A 19,147-nucleotide genomic window follows, 5' to 3' on the forward strand; every position below is an offset into this window, starting at 1 on the left:
ACAATTAAAACCTTGCTCTTCTTGAGATGCCTTCACTGGCAAGAGACAAAGGCAGAGCACACTTGGAGAAGACCCCCCCAAAAATTAAAAAGAAATGAGAAAAATGGATGGATCAAAGCTATCAGGAGTAGCTTTACTGGACTGAAGGACTGCTTAAGATGAGATTTGAATGAGGCTAAATTAAATATGTCATGCATGTTTACAGATGCATGCTTGAAGAAATGAGTTTCAGTTTGAACTGTGGACCTGAGTCAGGGAAAGCATTTAAGCAACAGATCATGGAGTGGGGATGATCAGGATAAAGGAAGTCAGTGGCAGTAATCTTCAAGTGGTAGATTACAGAGGTGCTGGTAAGACAATTTCTTGGGAAAAATGTCTCACTAGGAAGTAGCACGCTTTACCTGGTGGTTGGTGTATCAGTATTCCTCACATCAGTAGAACACAAAAAGCTTAAAAACTGTAGGGTAATGCAAAAATGCATTTGAGACTTAGAGACTGCATGCTGTGAACAGTTTCTTTTGAGAATTTCTCTTTAAAATCATGTCGAAACAGGTGTGCACATGTGGAGGGTGCTTGGCTGAAAGGCACTCACCTCATGTGCCTTATTAATAGTCTTAAACCAACATTCCTACAGCAGAGCCATGACCATTTAAGTACTTCCTTATTGTGAAAATGTGCCTGACCAAACCTATGCGCTAGACTGCTCAGTCCATAAACCCTGCAAAGGGATTTACTGCAATGGAGAAAGAAGAGTAGACAAAGAAGGGAAGTTAATATCACTGAAATTATCATAAGTGGTGGAAAACCAGCAGTGGAAAAATCACATTTTCCTTGCCATGTGTTAGACACATTCATGTGCTGAGCTGTTGTAAATCATAAGTTAGCCTGAGAATGAACATCTGGCTGTGGCATTCTCTACAGTCTAATTTCTTTCAGGTGAGAAAAGACTCATCAGCTAGTGGTAATATGGAGGAGAACCACTTTGATTATTTATACTCTTATTCATGGTACTCTCTTTTGTAACTAGAATTTTGTGGTATCTCTCCACCCCCTGGCCCTCTTTGAGGATACGTTGACAAGATGGTAGTTGGCAGTCTCAGTGCTCTGCTGAAAAAGGAGGATGAAGGACAGTGTTAGTCCAAGCTCTTGTTCTGTGGAACAGTAGTACCAGAACTGTGTTTATAAGTATTTTTGTCATTCATGGGTCCTGTTAGGCCACAACATGCCATCTTTTCCACCATGTTGTTTGAGAAAAAGGGAGAAAATGATTTCTGATAATAAAGGAAAGTAATACAGCACAGCCACCCTCCACAGGCCCAGCCTAGGTCAGAAGCTAGACAAGTTCATTGCAAAATGTACAGAATTTTAACAATGAAGATAATTAAATGTGAAAATATTATATATATTAGGTGTATTCTCTTTTTATTGATACAGTCTAAACTGCCTCAATCCTTTGGAAAATGTTTTCTATTTAAAAAGTGATGAATTTGCTGCAGAGATTCCCTCATCCAATTCTGTGGCCTCTGTCGTGCAGGTCATGTCAGTGTCTTTGGAATGTTCAAGAGGAGTTACGGCACCACTGAGGGCAGTTCTCCATTTACTTGGCCTATTTAACTCTGTTAATCTGTACAAGCACAAGCCTTTACACAGCTTTATGTCTGTGTGTTTATACTTTGTGGAAGTCATTTAAGAGAGTCACATTCTCTGAGAGATTTTGTGATGGTAGGTGTTGATTGCCAGAAACGGAGTCTTCCTGATCTGTCATAGTTTCTTAGCCTCATGCTCTTTTCTTTCTCCTACTTGAGTTTTGGGATATTTGATCTTCAAAATCATATTGAATTTTTTTCCCAGTTCTTGATGGCTGACAGTTTCCAGGTCTATTTCTGTTATGAAAATTTGTAGCAGAGTAATTCCATCAATTTAATCTACCTGTTTGGTTCATGATAAACACCATATTGTTGCTGATGTCAACACTGCACAAACAGTTCGCAATGAAAAAAATTACTAGTGCTAGGGCAGGCTTTTTTTGTTTTGGCTGAATGTTTGCCAATTTTCCACTGGCACCTGAATCAAAAGCAGATGTACTGAGATTGAGGGTGGGTCATTTGCAATGAAAGGCAAGGCAGTGTTCTGCAATATCTGATAAAGAGTCCCTGTTCAGCCTTTCCCACATTACAAAAGTCTCTTTTTATGTTTGTGCTTCTGAACATCTTTAATATCAAGATCTTCAGTAGTTTGCTCTGAAGTATAAAGTGGTTTGGGATTATCCATCCCCCTTCCCCACCTTAAGTGCCATGGTTTTAATACTATTCCATTGCCCCACACATTTCCCTTCTTTGTGTTTTCATTATGCGTCAGGAATTCTCTTAAAAATCTGGGTCTGCCACTCGTTCTAGCAGGTGTTTGACTTCTGAATGCCAGAGGTTTTTTTCCCTTCTGCAGCTTATGGATGAGAATTTCACTGCCCTTAGGCACAGTTTCAACTGAAGTATATGAAAAGCATGTTACTATGTCAGTTCAAATTATATCACTATTAAAGAAAAAACTCAAAAGGAAATTAAATACAAATAATCACACTAACATAGCATTAATAACATTAAGGTTATAATTTAAATTAAAAAGATTCAGGAAAATCTGAGTCAGGAGTCCCATGTCATTTTTAGCCAGACTCTCCTGAGAGCAGTTGTTGTAAAATAAGGATAATGACAACTTTGAGTCATATGAGATCTTTTGATGAATAGTACTATAATACTGTACTATATAAGAACTGAGTGAATTTTCCAACTCTGCATAATATGCTGTATGGGGGCTAAGTATTGTGTGAAGTCTTGTATCCTATTCTCTCATCAGTCTTTCTAGTAGAGGCTATTTTTTTTTTTGCAGTACCCAACAACATGCTAGGTCCCATTTTGCTCACATAAATATGTGAATTGCTAGCTGCAGCATTGTCTTCTTGGGTGTTTTTAAACCTTCGTGGAGAAAGGTCAGTCATTTTTAGCTAAGGATAATGTTCCTTAAATCCTGAATTCTGCAGTCACATCAGTGTGGGTGTGACCACCACGGCCGAATGAAAACAAAGGGGCATTTTGCAAGTACTTTACAGCATTGATTGTGAAATTCTTGCTTTATGTTAGCTTTTAGGAGGCTTCCTGTTCAGATACAGCTTTTGCTTACCTGGGAGTATTCACAACTTTCTTCTGTCCCTTCTTTAGCGTTACTTGAGAATATTACTAATTTTTAGGTTATTCTGCTCTTGTGAGACACCACCTGGAGTACTGCATCCAGTTCGGGTGCTCCCTGCATAAGAACATTGAACTGTGGGAGGAGGCCACAAACATGATCAGAGGGCTGGAGCACCACCGCTGTAGGGACAGGTTGCAAGAGTTGCAAGACCGTTGCAAGAGCTGTTCAGCCTGGAGAAAAGAGGGCTCTGGGGACACCTTAGTGAAGCATTCCAGTACCTGAAGGGGCCCTACAAGAAAGCTGGGAAGGGACTTTTTACAAGGGCTTGTAGTGATAGGACAAGGGGCAATGGCTTTAAGCTTGAGGAGGGTAGATTTAGGATAGAGATTACGAAGAAATTCTTTCCAGTGAGGGTGGTGAGACACTGGAACAGGTTGCCCAGGGAGCTTGTGGATGCTACTTCCCTAGAGGTGTTCAAGGGCAGGTTGGATGAGGCCTTAAGCAACCTGGTCTAGTGGAAGGTGTCCCTGCCCATGGCGGGGGGGTCAGAGCTAGGTGATCTTCAAGGTCCTTTCCAACCCAACCCATTCCATGAATCTATAAATAAAGGGAAAGGGGAAAAAAATTGTTTAGTGTTGATGCTTCAGTGCTGGATCTTTGAGGTCTTTTCCAGCCAGATATATTCTATGAATCTGTGATTTGGTGTAGTTGAACATATGGTGAAAGAAGGGATAAAAAATAAAGACTTCAGTAACCTATGCCTGTTGCACTTGCAAGACTTTAAAAAGAGGTTTTCCTGAAGTAGTATTTCCTGTCCCTCCTCACCATACTGCCTGTTTCTCTCAGCCTTTCAACACTAGTGCCACTGGCATACTAACTTCTCAGCCATCTCTAAGGTGACAGAAAGTAGGCATACCACTATGTGGGGAATATAAGTAGTATCACTGCTGTGTCGAGATGAGAGGACAGGGATTAAAATGACTGGGTGTTTTGTTATCTGGTTTCTTCTTTTCCTACTGGTAAATTTGTATCTTTGCAAACCTTTTTTCTTGCACTTTAAAATAGGCTTGTACAGTTTGTGTGTGAAACTCTACTCTCAGTGGTAGTAACAATACCCAGATTTTACAGAATATGTTTTTATCCATATGGTATAAAATTGCTTTTACATTGGCTCTAAATATTATTGTGACCATTCTCCCAAGACTATACTAAAGACTTAAGGAAATAATTAGGCACTGCATATTCGGAAATCAGAATCTGATCCACAGTCACTAAGTTTCTGACAATAATTGGAAATGAAGTGCTCTAGGGTCATCTTGTCTGAATGCTGTATTTTTCACCTTGGCTCTTACTTGTACAAAGCTAGAGAGCAATCGAGTGTCTGGTGTTATTCATAGTCCTAATAGTAATTGTTATATTGCAAGGGATGTTGTCCTGCAGACATATTTGGGCCCTGGTTGGGAATTTTGCCATTGATATCACTGGGGGCAACTTCTAATGCAGCTCGTTTAAAAGCAAATATTAGGCACATCAATCCTTTGGAAAGAAAGCAGAGTCTGCCCAACACAGAGTGTAGAATCAGCTTAATTGGAAGAAGGAAGACTCCAGGGTTCATATTTCTTTTGGAAATGTGAAACAGAGTTGATATTCAAGCTGGGTTTTGAAACTAAATGAGATTTTGGCTAAATACTACTGCCAGACCATAGCAAGAGAAATGTAAGTAGTTGTTGATAAATATCAAAAGCTCAATCACTAGTATAAATATTAGAAGGTACAGAAAAAGGTTTTCAAAATATGTTGATGCAGTCTAAGGTATGTCAGAGAAAATGTATTTACATTTAATCAAGAACAATTTTGGTGGTAAGGTCTGTTTGAGAAGACTGAAAGATAGCATCTTAATTTAAAACCAAAATGATCTCCATTATCCTTCTTGTGTTCAGTGTTGGGTTTAAGTTTTACAAACAGCACGAAAAACGATTTAGATGAGCACTGATGTTTTGGTGATGTGATCTTAAGCACATTCAAGTCAGTGGAATGACTGCTAGTGCTTGAATGGATGTAGGACAGAGCAGCAGAGATGATGTTGGCAGTTGCTTACTTGCAGTTGTGAATGTGATTGTAGTTACCACTTAAGTTTTCTATAGGAAACACTATTCAAGCAATAGCTGAACTCCCAGTTTCTAAGTTGCGTGCTAACAGCATTTTGCTGTGTCATGAATAGATGGTTTATGCAAAATACTTATGAATTGTCTTATGCTTATCCTTGTATGTGTCTTCAACTTACAGACAGTTTCTCAAGCTTATTTTAATTTGACATGTTCTGTGAACAGGTCTAGAATGAGAGATGAGAGGAAAAATTAATTAGATTCAAGCTTAAATCAAGCAGATCTGGAGTCTGCCTTTATCTAATACAGAGCATGCACCATAGAAAAGCAGTCCTTGAGTCATATATTTGAGTTCTATCCTTGGAAGAACTTTTGGTTCAGTCTTTCAAGTTGCCTTGTCATCTCACTTGTGACTTCCCTGATGAAACTGACAGTCATGTTCAGCGTTTCAGGATTCTTTGTGAAGAAGTGCTTGGCTTTCATCAGTTCAGCTGAGTCCTTTTTCTTTTTTTAGAAGAAATTGTTTATAGTTTAATTCTGGTATGAAATGCTGGCTTCTTAGTTTCGTATTAATAATTAAATAATTTGCCTGGTCTCCAGAACTGCTGAGCTGCTGGCAGCTTCTGTGGAAACTCAGTTCACTTGCAGGATCTTCAAATGTTTCAGAGTTTCAAGAATTAGGAAGTAATTTTTGTACATCTTGGCCATGGCAAAAGCTCTACTGAGTCTTACTAGATATTTATTCATGAGGAATGCTTGCTCTGGAGATACCTGAAGTTCTGAAGTGGTAATGTGACTTTGTTTTTCTGTTAACACACTTCTTGTTGTGATGAAGCTGGATTGCTATGCCCTAACATTTTTGTACTAGTCCTTGAAAATCCATTAAACTGAACTGCTACTTAGCTGGTGTATTACTTCCCTGGGGCATAAATCATGTGCTACAGCAGCTTGGAAGACAGATATTTCACTTGAATTAAAGCAGAAGGCAGACGTTTTGGTATATGATTAGACTTGCCATGCAAATTAAATCTGACAAACATGTATTTACAAGTCATTAAGAATCCAGATAATTTTTCTCACTTTATCTGCTTTTTCCATCTTTTTCCCTAAAACAGCAATTTTGGAAACTCAAGACCCTGCCCAATTTTCTCCTTCCAACAAGAAGTAATAAAAAAAGCCACTAAACTATGGGAAGCAAACTGCCTTCACTGGTCTTTTTAAATGGAATGTATTTTGGGCAGGGTGGTGCAGTTGTGTATGCCTATAAAGCTTTGGGTGCCTGGATTTTTATCTTTTGTCCCTCTTTATAAAGACAAGATCCTGAGGCAGTTTCAGGAAGAGTGAGATATTTTGCCATCTTTGGCATTTAACATAGGTAACTTTTAAGTTTTAATCTTCATTACACAAAGCAGTTTGTTCTTATTATGCTCCTAATTTTAGTGAGCATGCAGGCCTGGTTAGGGAATGACTGTTTTAAGTCTAGGTAATACTGGTTTACATTAAGTGTACCTAAGAGCATAGTTATTCTTCCCCACCCCCCTTCCCCTTAATGTGGTACTTGATGCCAAGAAACTCAAGTTAAAAATTCCTCTGTACCTGAAAAATTAGTTTGATTTTTAATTATGTTAATTTCTTCAAGACATTCCATCTTTTTTTTCTCATCTTCTTGACCTTCACAGCTCAGACTTAGCTGAAAGCTCACTTTCTATAGCTGCTGCTTATTATATAAATATGAAACAATTACTTTCCAGTCTCCTGGTGACTGTGATTAAGTGGAATAGTGGCATGTTATTATGAGGTTTGGTTGAACTTTGTCATAGCCTTTGTATCAAATGATCCCTGAGAACTGTAGACTAAACTATATTTTTAAATTTATCTGAAATTGCAATAACAGTTTAAATCCTAGGATGAAACTGTTAATCTGTACCTTGGAAGGAATGACCAGTGATTAATATTTGTAAATTTTAGTCATAGGGAAACTCAGCATTTTAGTAATTTCTCTGATTGGATAATTACAAGTGAGTTGGGTGACAATATTAATGTGAATCCTGGATATTAGGAGTAAAAAGAACAGTTAAAGTAGTTTGCATTGTGTTGTGGTTTCAGAATGTGTCAGCAGGATTTCTTTTGGGTCAACCTGAACCAGAAGGTGTGTTCAGGCAGCACACCTACTGTTCTTCCATCTTTAAGAGATACGTAGTCTCTAAGATTGACTAGAGCCAGTTTAAAATAAACTCCTTTCCTTCAAATATGCTTTGTGTGGGTATTTGGTCTGCACACAGTTTTCATCTGCAGATTCAATCCTGTTTGGCCATGCTACTTGCTAATGTCAGCATTGGCTGGGAAGCACTCAGTAATCATCCCTCTTACTTCCAGTAATAAAATAAAATATAAAACCCACAAATCCAGCAATTTCAGCTCTCAGGCAGATGCTTCTAGTCAGAGTAGCATACAGAGCAATGAAATCAGGCAGCAGTAAAAATGACAACATGCAGCTCTTGGTGGGGAGAGATGTAAAATCCAGAGGCTTGCATATAAGCTATTCATTTTATCTTCTGCAGTTGAAAGTGGAAGGGTAATTTAGTCTTTAAGCACTCAGGTAGGGAGTGATGAGTGAGGAAGTAATCACAACCTGAGATCAAAGCTGTGTTCAGAGCATGAGCCTTTGAATAAGAACAGTGCCATGTTATACTTCCCAGAACCTACATACAGTATCTACTTATCATGATAGTTTTCCTTGATCACACAGGTAGCATGACATAGCATGGAAGACCTTATTTCTCTCAGTTTCTGACTTGCAAGTTACATGTTCTGATTAACTGATACCTAGAAAGATTTTTCAAAACACCAGTCTGTTTCCAGCATCTAAATTTTGTCAGTACAGTAGTACATGCTTCCTTGCTACCTGATATATTAGTATCAATGAATTTTATGCAGTGATTATTATTATATCTGGCTTGACTACATAAGCAGCTTCCACTGCCTTCATATGCTTAAGACGACCATAAAGGCTGGTTTAAAATGCCTATTCTAAATCTTATATTTCCTTGTAATTTGACACATTTGACTTTAATAATGTTAAACTGGCCATTAAGTAGATTTAAAACACTAGCATGAAATGTAATTGTTTTCTGAACCTTGGACTTGCAGTCTTTAGTTTAAAACATGATACTGGATTTGCTAAGTTGCTCAGAGAAGATCTCAAATATACTATAAATCCACAGAGTGTTGAAATTTGAATTACATTTAAGTAGAAGTGCCCATAGAAATATGAAAGCCTAACAAGGAACATTGGTGGATTCCTCAGTGGGGAATAAAGTGAACTAAATGGAAACAGTAGACTTTGTGTTAAGTGCAGTGGATGAGTGAAAGTGCATTGGACACATGTGGTCTACTTGAAGGTACTTGTATCTAGAGGGGAAAAGTTGTTCTGAGGTTTGAATGAGCTGATACAAAAGAGTTCTTTCAGTATTTGAGGCTTTGATTTTATTTCTTTTTTTAAGTGAACTTCTTGATTTGGGTTGTTTTTCAGCTATAATTACTTGTCTTGAACATCCTTTTGCCATGACAACTCATAGTGGGTTTTTAGATTTTTGATTAAATGTGCTGCTCTTTCTTAATTTCTTTAGCTATACTGGTAGGTAGCAGTAACCAATGCTGTATTTAGCAGATCAGTTTCCATTGTAACCTCCTGTGTAACCTTGGAAAATATTCGTTTTTTAACATTGAAATTTTCCATGCTTTGGAAGCCAGATTTTGCTTGCCTTAATCTAGCAAACATTCTTCTCCCATGGCTAGCTGCTCATTAGCTTTTACTATGAGAATTGAATGTGTGGGAGAGAAACCCTTAGTTTTTCAAGTCATATTTGTTAAATCATCTCATCTTCAAATGTTGGCATTTTTTATATGCAAAGTATAACACTGATGAGTATCCAAAGACTTTCTATTTTAAATGTTTAGCTTAGAAAGATGAGAAACACAAGCAAGTTAATTGCTATATATCCTACTGAGAAATGTTTATGGGAAATTAGGTGACGGTGTGATATATTAATTTATCTAAAAAGTGTGGTGGGGTAAATTGGATTCTCTTATTTCCGTAAACGAGGATAGATCTTTGAAAATTGTTGTTATGAATCACTAGCACTTAACACTATTCTTTTCCAAAGTATTTTACACATATAAATGAAACTTTAAAATACATCATTCATATAGGTCCGTTGCTGTAATTGTCTTTTACACATGGGGAAACTGAGGTGGAAATGTTAAGTACTTTAACCCAGGCCACTTGAGATTTAGAAGGCATATCTCTTGTCTGTTACTCCTGTGCTGAAATCATAGGATGACATCACTGCCATGTTCCCTCACATAGGATCTATTGATAGCCCATTGAAACCAGTGGGGAAAAATGCCAGATTATGTCAGCTAGTTTCATGTCTGGGTTGTACTTTAACTTTTTAAGATTTGCATCAGCTGCAGCCAGCTTAGATTCAGCATGAAGCAGAGCTGTGGGTCTCTGTTGGGTTGTTTTATGAGGAAACTATTGTTATCACATGCAGATTTATTCTCTATATTTTATTTTTTAATTCTTTGTAAATAAATTCAGTTGGCTAAAGTGTACAAGAGAGACTACTTCCGTAATAGGCTTTATAGAAATGTCATGATAACATGATGTAAACATTAATTACTCTTATCAAGCAAGATGAAAAAATCCTCTTTAAAATCTTGTTCAGTCTTGCATGATATAATATGACCTTTTACCCTAGTCTAGACATGTTCTTTGCAAGCTATTTCTAGTTTATACAAAGATTGCTTGATTTAAAACAAGTGTGTTAATCTAATGCTGTCACAAGTGATGGGGTTTACAGACTGAGAAGCTGACAGCTTCTGCTTTGCAGAACAGGGTAAGCAAGAGCAGTGTAAGCTTCTCCAGACCCGTGCTGTGAATGACATGTCATCTGCCTTTTAGAAGATAAGGTGTGAGCTTCAGAAAGTGAACTTACTGCAAGAGAAAAACTGAAGAAGGTCCACCCTTCAACCACAACCCAGTTAAATTATGTGGATTACTTTGAAATCTGTATTTACCTGGCAATGAGATTACACACCTCTTTGCTACAGTTCTAGTCAACAGTCTACAAACTGGTCCATGGCAACTGCCAGCTTTCATGTAAAATTACTATGTATATGTCAAATAATATAAGGAACAGTTTAATTAAGTATTTCTTAAGTTGGTTCACTGGGAAATGTCCGGCAGTAACTTGGTGCATTTAAGGCCATGTCTTCCCTAAAAAGATTCAACCTTTTAGAATGTAATTTTTCTCTCCTTGCCCATCTCCACTCTTCCTCTACCACAGCTGGGCTCATTTTCTCTAATATGCTAACCATTTAGCTTCTCAGGGTAGTGTTAAAACTCAGGAGGAGTAAGGACATGAGTCTGCAGCACGTTTGCTGTGTATCTGAGATGCTTTAGACCAACCATGCAATGACAGGATATGCTAATAGCAAGCATTCAGCATGTCCAGCACGTTTCAGGTGTGTTAGAATTAGTGAACATACGTGGTTCAATTAAGCAAAAGCCATTTGTCCTGTTAGGGTCTAAGTGTCAGACAGCACAGCTAGAGGTGCTGACTTGGATTCTGACAGAATTAACTTCTCCATAGCTTCAAATGGTACAGTCTTCCTCTCCCAGTCTGTGTTCAAATGCTCTTTATCAGTTGTGAATAGCACACAGAGCTAATATGGACCACTGCCTGGTGTTCACTCATTCCCTGCTCCCCTTTTGATTATGTCTTTGCAGTAACATCTTCCTGCAGGACAGGAAAGTAATTTGCTGTGTCATGGGTTCTGTGATTCTATGTCTTTTTGTCTTCTTGTAAGAACAGACATATTTAACCAAAAGCCTATTACCTGCAGCAGCCAGTAACTGTCTAGTGAGGCGCATAAAGCAAGCATAGCGTGATGCTGCTTTGCCAGTGTGCTTGTCACAGCATCTTTTAGTGGTGATGGTTGGTAAGCCAGAGATGGTGTCTGTTCATTTATTAGATGAAGGAAGGACATGGACCTGCTGGAGAGGGCCCAGAGGAGGGCCATGAAAAATGATCAGGGGGTTGGAGCACCTCTGCTATGAGGACAGGCTGGGGGAGCTGGGGTTGTTCAGCCTGGAAAAAAGGAGGCTCCGGGGAGACCTAGTAAGCAGCCTTCCGGAACCTGAAGGGGGCCTACAGGAAGGATGGAGAGAGACTGCTTACAAAGGCCTGCAGTGACAGGATGAGGGGCAAGGACTTCAAACTAGAAAAGGGCAGATTTAGATTGGATATCAGGAAGAAGTTATTTACTATGAGGGTGGTGGAACACTGGAACAGGTTGGTGAAGTGGTTGAGGCCACTTCCCTGGAGATATTCAAGGTGAGGCTCGACAAGGCCCTGGGCGACCTGATCTAGTTGAGGATGTCACTGCTGACTGCGGGGATGTCGGACTAGATGACCTTTGGAGGTCCCTTCTGGCCTCCACCATTCTATGATTCTGCTGTTGAGACATTGTGTTTGGTTTGGACCCTTGTAAGTATTTGGCATATTCTCATCACAGACCTCTGTAGCAAAGTATCCACCCAGAAACACTGTGCCTGGAAACACTTCCCCCCCCAACCCCACCCTGCCCCAGAAGTTTGTGTCCAGTCTTTGTAATTATACACATAGAGGTTTTTTAGGTTTTGACTTGTGCTTGCAGTAGCTGTAATGTGACCTTTCTGAATCTCTTACAGACAAGAGCAGAGCAATCCCAAGGAGCATACTTCTTGCCTGAGTTTGCACTTTCTCCACAGGGGAGTTTTCTTGAGGATACCACAGGGGAACAATTCCTCACTTATCACTATGATGACCAGGTCAGTATGGCATATACAAAAACGATACTGTCATATTCATGTCACTCTGAGATAGATTATTGTGAAACAAATTAAGATACGAAGTGTGCATTATATTTTGAAGACACATCAAGTTTATAGCAAATTGAATGATAACACAGTATACAAAATTAAAATTATGGCAATTAATTGTAGAAATAATAGAACAAAATCACTTATGGGAAGTATTATAAAGATGAAAGATGTTTTACTGTTAATACATGTTTATAGTTAGTTCTGTAAAATGTGTAGATTCAGAAGTGGTTGTCCTTTCTGTGAATTGTTTGACCTGTCCTAAATTGTTCTATTTCATGCTTAAATCAGTGAAAGGCAGATCTTTCATTTCCCAGCTTGTGAAAAGTCAGCACATTTTACAAGTTCATGAAGTTTTCAGAAGGGAGGGTTGAGTGAATTATAAAAAAAACTATGCAAAATGCAATAATGGATGAAGCAGAGTGTTTAGAAAGCAACAAATTATGTATTTTAAAGTTAAAGATCTTTAATACGTTCTCCAGACCCATAGAAACATTATATTAAACATGGAATATAGATATAAATGTAAAGAAAGCAACATGAAAGAAATGCTGTTAATGTTGGCAAAAGATCTAAAGCAGACCTAGGAAATGTATGGCATGCTGTGGAAATTTACTCATAACACAATGTGTTCCAGAAGTCATTTGAGCTTCACATCAGAACTGTCTGAATTACCTTCATAGACACAGTATGTTTCTTAATGTAAGAGGAGGGAGTTTGTTAGGAAACACTTGCTGTAAAAGGGAGAGAAGAGGCAAAGTTGCCCTGCAGTCACAAGGTATGGTTCTGTCAAGTGCCTGACAGCTTTATTTTGAAGGTGGTCTTCTTGCAAGAGCTACTGTGAGAAAGATAGCTTGCTCATCACTACTCGAAAGAGAAAAGGGAATGAGTATGTGTTTATGAAAGCTTTAGACTTATTAGTAACTTGCTAGTAACACAAAAGAAAGCAGAAAAGATACAATAGAAAGCATGATGAACTACTGTAAATTATTTGAATTTAGTTTGTTTGCAAAAATTCATACTTCTGCTATCCTAGACCCTTGATTACCAACAGAAAAGGCACTTAGGTATCTCCTGGGCCAACCACCTGGAAAAGCAGTAACTTACAGGACAGTAAAATGCAGCTGCAACTCAGGCTGCATTTAGTGACAGTAGCTGAGAAGCACTATAAAGGTAATCTCATCACCAACATTTTCATCACCAGTTTCCATTAAATAGGGCACATTTTAGAGACAATGATAAATCAAATATAACAGAGGGGGGTGGTCTGAGTCTTTGAATAGACTGTTTGGACTATGTGAATAGCATAGCTGATTAAAAACCGAATGAAATGCTTTCTCCTCAAAGCCCCCCTCAAATACCAGCATAGTACTATATAGAATCCAATTCCAAGCTCAATTCCATTTGATGGAAAGATTTCTATTAATTCCATTGGGATCTGAACTGGATCTCAGATGTGATCAGCTTCTGTTCTTTCACGGATGATATTTAGCTTTGAAGATGTGATTCAGCTTTGAAGCCTGCTCTTCCCAGATAGTGAGCCGTATGAAAATAAGTCTGTATTCTTGGAACAGAAAATGGTACTAAAACATCAGAATGTTGAAAATAAAAACAACTTTAGTAGCAGTAGTTTCATTTGATAGAAAATTCAGTCCTTATGTATTACTTCTGGAAAATAAAAACAACTGTAGTAGTAGTAGTAGTTTCTTTTGATAGAAAATTTAGTCCTTATGTATTACTTCTTAAAAGATACAAATACATTGAATGCAGATGGGAACTGATCTATATCTCTAGTTTGCCTTCCTGCAAGTAAACCAGGAATTCTTCAGTGAATAGAAAGATTATTTTCCATAACTTTCTAGGACATTAATCATAGGACTGTAGTAATGTACAGCTATCGTTTACTTGGGCTTTTGCTGAATGTTCATACAAAACTCAATTTTATCATGTGGTCAAACTGAGACAGAGAACTTGGAATTTTTCTTGTTTTCTGTTTCGTTGTACTCTTTCACTTGACATTTATGCTATAAATGGAAGCATGTCTTAAACCAGAGGATGAAAATCCTCAAACAGATAATTTCTTGCATTTCTCTAAGATGGTGTGGACAGGCTTGATACAGTTGTGATAAGCATATGCAGATGAACAAAAAGGAATGTGTGCACATGGAAAGGCCATTTTAAATTACCTTCTGTATCCAATGTAGAGCTGGGATCATTACAGAAAGATTGCCACATAACAAAAGTTAAAATGCAGTAACATTGTCTCACACACTTTGAATTCAGTTTTAGAAGTACACTTTCTGCCCTGCCCAATGTGAAGAGATGCTGGCTTGTGGGAAATACATTTCTTCCTTTTTCCTGAACATCAGAATTTTCCTTTGGGTATTCCTACAGAGTTCTGGTGTTCTGGTACCTCCTAAATTGCATTAATTTAGTTGAAAATTGGAAAAGTGAAATAGTCTTGTGCATTTGACCCCAACAAAACAAGATATCAGATATCTCAGAGAGGTTCTTATGATGCTGCCATGAGGCTGGGAGAAGAGGATGGATCACAACCTCTCTTTTGGCTAACAAACAAGATGTTGAGACTCTTGCTGGAAAAGGGATCCTTCTGTATCTTCCCAAGTGTACCCTTTCCCCACTGTGCTGTTCCTCATATCCAGGCAGATAAAATTTCCAGTTTGTTGGGATAGAGGGGTATTACTTTTATGCATCATCATCATGATCCAAGATTAGTTTCCTTACATCCTCCAAAGCACAGGAATGTTTCAAAGGGGTTTTCTTTGGCTGTTTTGTGTGATAGTTTTCAAGCAGAGAGCCAGTTTAATCAGAATCATTCATTCCTTTGTTAGAAAGTAATCTCAGTAAAATAGAACTAGCTGTTACTTAAATATTCAGAAATACTTGCTATCTGAAAAGACAAGCTTACAGTTTGAAATGGAAGATGAGAAAATATTAATGGGAACACACTGTACTCTGTTCTAGCCCAGTAGAACTACATATGGATTCATGTCGTACATGCAAGATAGTACATTTTGTTCTGGTTAAACTGGCAAGACTGTGTTCTCATTTTTGTACAGGATTGCACTAACCTCTTTGCATATTCAGTTGCTGTGTGCATACTTAAGAATTACATGCAGATGAAACTCTTTGGCTAGATGTTTTCAAAATTCAGTGAATACATTTTTTTCTTCATGACTATAGAAGAAAATAACTTTTAGATACTGGCATCTTTATTCTCTGAGGTGGCATCTGGGCAGAATGGCATGCTGTAGTTTTGACACATTTACTGCTTTACCTTTAGGGAAAAAGAAGAACAGGGGTTCAAAGCAAATACTTCTGAAGACTCCCAAGGAAAAGAAATGTAGAAATGTTTACACTGAGCATTTTCTTATAGCTTCTGTGTTGTTCAACAAGCTGTGTCTTGCATCAGTGCGTTGCATACTGCATTTCTAAAATTCTACTGAGTCAATGTAATTTAAATCCAACTTAGTACCAAATAGATTTTGATGGGTAGCCAAAGACTTCATTTGCCATTAGAAATTTGAGACTGGAAAGAAATATGCCCCTCTCCTATCATTCTTGAATGAGTTTTAAAATAAATGTATAAGTAAGAGCCTTTCCCCCAACTCTGAGATGTAAGCTGAACCTTGCCATAAGGAATAGTTTCCTAGTTTTCTTTCTGATTTCTTTCGGCTTTTCACCTTTTAATCTACTACGAGGAATTTTTCCTTCTGCAGAATACTAGTAGTACTGGAAAGCTTTCTTGCAGAAATAAAATGTTCTTGTTTTCTGACACTTAAGGTATTGCTTCCAAGTATTAAAACCATTCCATATGACAGACCACCAACGAGGACAGCAGAGAAAATTTGGTTGGACTGAATATGTTTGAAGTACCATTTCACTTTGATTGGCTTGCTGAAGGAGACTTGGAGGGGGAAGAAGGAAAGGAAAAAAAGAAAGGTTATCTTCTTTTAAGTGAGAAAAGTTTGCTTGACCAACTAGTGTCCTGGCTGACCTTGCTCCTTTTAAATGGTTTAAACTTTTAGCAAGTACACTCTGATTCTGGAATTAGATGTATGGCACTAAGTAGTGCAATCTTGGCACAGCAAATCTTTTTTTTTTTTTTTGAAATGCAGCCAGGAAGAGTGTAAATATGGGCATCTTGAAACCACCAAGCAAGAAATTAAAATAATGAAAATCTGCACTTTCAGGCTTGAGTGTTTAGCTCTTTGAGGTAAGGTGGAAATCAGTCAATCTGTTTTCAACTAGATGTGCAACTTGTTTTACATAAGCCAAGGCTCTACCATTTTTGATAATTAGCCTTTGGGTTTGCTAGAAAAGCCTGCTGTAAAGTGAATGTCAAAACTGAGAGAGTAAATATTCTGAGACGTGCATTGTCCTCCATGAAGAGGAATGCTTAGGCTTGGTTTCTGCTTTATTGGGGGTGAAAGAAGTATGGTATTTAAAGTGCAAATAAATAAATAAAGGCAGTGGAAGCCATGATCTGGATAGTTTCAAAATGAATGCAGAAATAAACTGATAGACCCTGTTATTTCACCTTTTTATCGGTAGTCAAGCAGCAATAAATCTTTGTGGTGTTGTGTAAGCTTTTCATATCGCACAGAAGTTGTGGTATGGATCCAGCTGGGCTGACAACGATTTTTCCCCCAGTTTCTTTCACCTGCTTTCCCCCTCCACCTGCTGATGATTGCTATCTTCCCTGCTCTGCCTCTGGAGCTGTATGTGGGTCACAGCCTGGTTTTGACTGTCAGCTATTTGCTGGCTTCTGCTCCTAGCCTGAGTCTTTTTTTTTTTTTTCCCTTTGACAGCTAGTTTGCTTATAAATCACCAGTGAAATGGAGCTAGAAATTTTGGGGCTTGTAGATGAGTCATGTAAGGGACAAACTTATTTCAAATTAACACATCAGTGAAGACAAGCTCTAATCTTGAGAAGGGAGTAAAATTTGTAGTTAGCAGCACAGTTGCTGCCCAAGCACATAAAGCTTCAGCACTCTCCTTTTGGGAAGGAGCCAGAAACTTGTGTTATATTGTGACTTTTTTTTTTTTTTTTTTTAATATCATGAGGGACCATTGAGCACTATTAAAAAAGAGTTAACATCTTGAATCTCAATGCAAGCTCTTAATCGAAAGATTCTTTTTGGAATGAGACAAGCTGATCTCGCTGATCTCACATAGCTAGAGACTATTTCAGGTGTTTTTCTACAACACAAACCTTCTACCACCAAACACTGTGGTTTCATTTGTATATTCTGAGAGTGAGCTGATAGAATTTTGGCTAAGCACTAGAGGGTAACTGCTAATACGTGGCTACTTGAATTTTAGCATTACATTAGAAATTTTCCTCTCCAGTTGAGTAAGGAACTGACCTTGCAGTCTCCTTACTCAGCCAGTGTGCCGATAGTAGAATAACACAAATTCCTCTGACTTGAATCCTGCAGTTAGTTCTGTTCTCTTGGCTGGAAGATCTTTGGTAAGTAACAAATTATGAGGTCAGGTTTGTGGTACTCCATACTAATACTACAGATGTTCATAAGGAGTTTTAAAGCATGTTCAAAGAGTTTAGAGCCATGTGTTTGTTAAGGCTGTGTGAAGATAAAATGCATCATTTTGTGAGTTAATGGAAAATTAACTGAAAATGTTAGGTGCTCCTACATTTTCAGTTCTTTTGCTTGCTTTTGGATACCTTTATTTTTTGTTTGCACATTTAATTTGGACTTCTTTAGGTTGTTGGTTTGAGGATTTTGGGGGGGGGATTGTGGAATTTTATTTAATTTTTTTTTTTAAATACTATTACATGGATAGGGAAATTAGCTCTGCAATCAAGTGAAATGTGTTTCTGATTTGGAGTAGGAAGGAGGGAAAGGACGCAGGGATTAAGAGCAAATGAAAACCATTTACAATTTCAGGCAAAACTACTCTTACAGAGACTGGTACTGCACAAGTCAGGCATGATTCTATTCAAACAATACCTTTGTTTAGGCTAATGGCTTGCTGGAAGTGTATGACTAGCATATGTACAAGTAATTGTAGCATTAGTGATATATTCTTGTGTGCGATAGATTGCTTAGTGAAGTGAAAAATGCTTTCATATACTTTTGTGTATTGGCAAGCTGAATGAGGAACTTGCACTTTTAAAAGCACCAGCTAACGATTTAAGCTCAGGGTTAATAGTGGAAATTTGAGGTTGGTCTATATCAAAAGAAAAAAACTTCAATATTGAAGCGGCTTTTTAATGTCTCTGCCATGCACATTTTTCATCCAGTACTGAATTTTTTTAAACTCTTGTTCGGTGTTTTATATTCTGAGGTTTAGAGTATTCTCTAAATATATTTTTTGCGTCTTGGGCAGAAGGATGTATATTAGGGGCAAATATTTTGCAGTAAAGCCTTTAACTGAGTTCTGCTTCATTGCACTAGTAACGAGACCTGATGAAATGACTTAACAATATACAGACTAGACATGAACTTGACATTGTTTACAGGAGACCAATGATTGTATTCTGAGAGATTAATACAATGTAATGTGAATGTATCACTGACCTCATGCCCCCAGTGAACCCCAGCAGTTGGCACATGTACTTATCCAAGAATTTTGACATTGATAAAGGCTTAACTTCAGACTTCTAAATTTAGACTGAAAGGTCTGGAGGTAGCAGAAATCATCCCATGCTTACACAGCTCTTGACGAACCACTGCTATCATCTATCAATAAGGGTTCATTGAGATATAGTAGAGAAGTGCTTCTAAATCAAAAAGATGTATTTCAAGTACTGTAGGAAACACTGTGCTTGGAACTGGAAAGCCATTCTTCAGATTGTACATGGAAGAGAGCACATTTTAGGCTGTTAAAGCACAGTGGTGGATTAATTTGTTTACACAATGCAAATAAATTTTAAAGCTACGTTTTT

The 19,147-nt window shown here is 37.9% G+C and overlaps 1 protein-coding gene across 1 annotated transcript in view; it reads left to right on the forward strand.

Moving 5' to 3' along the window:
• ADAMTSL3 (ADAMTS like 3) overlaps window positions 1–19,147 on the forward strand; it is a 187,643-nt gene that overhangs the window by 27,836 nt on the left and 140,660 nt on the right. The window contains exon 4 of the mRNA XM_054387718.1: window positions 12,046–12,165. Coding sequence (XP_054243693.1) covers window positions 12,046–12,165 — 120 coding nt within the window. The remainder of the gene's footprint in view (window positions 1–12,045; window positions 12,166–19,147) is intronic.

Source organism: Indicator indicator, chromosome 16, assembly GCF_027791375.1.
Source record: "Indicator indicator isolate 239-I01 chromosome 16, UM_Iind_1.1, whole genome shotgun sequence".
Classification (NCBI taxonomy): Eukaryota; Metazoa; Chordata; class Aves; order Piciformes; family Indicatoridae; genus Indicator; species Indicator indicator.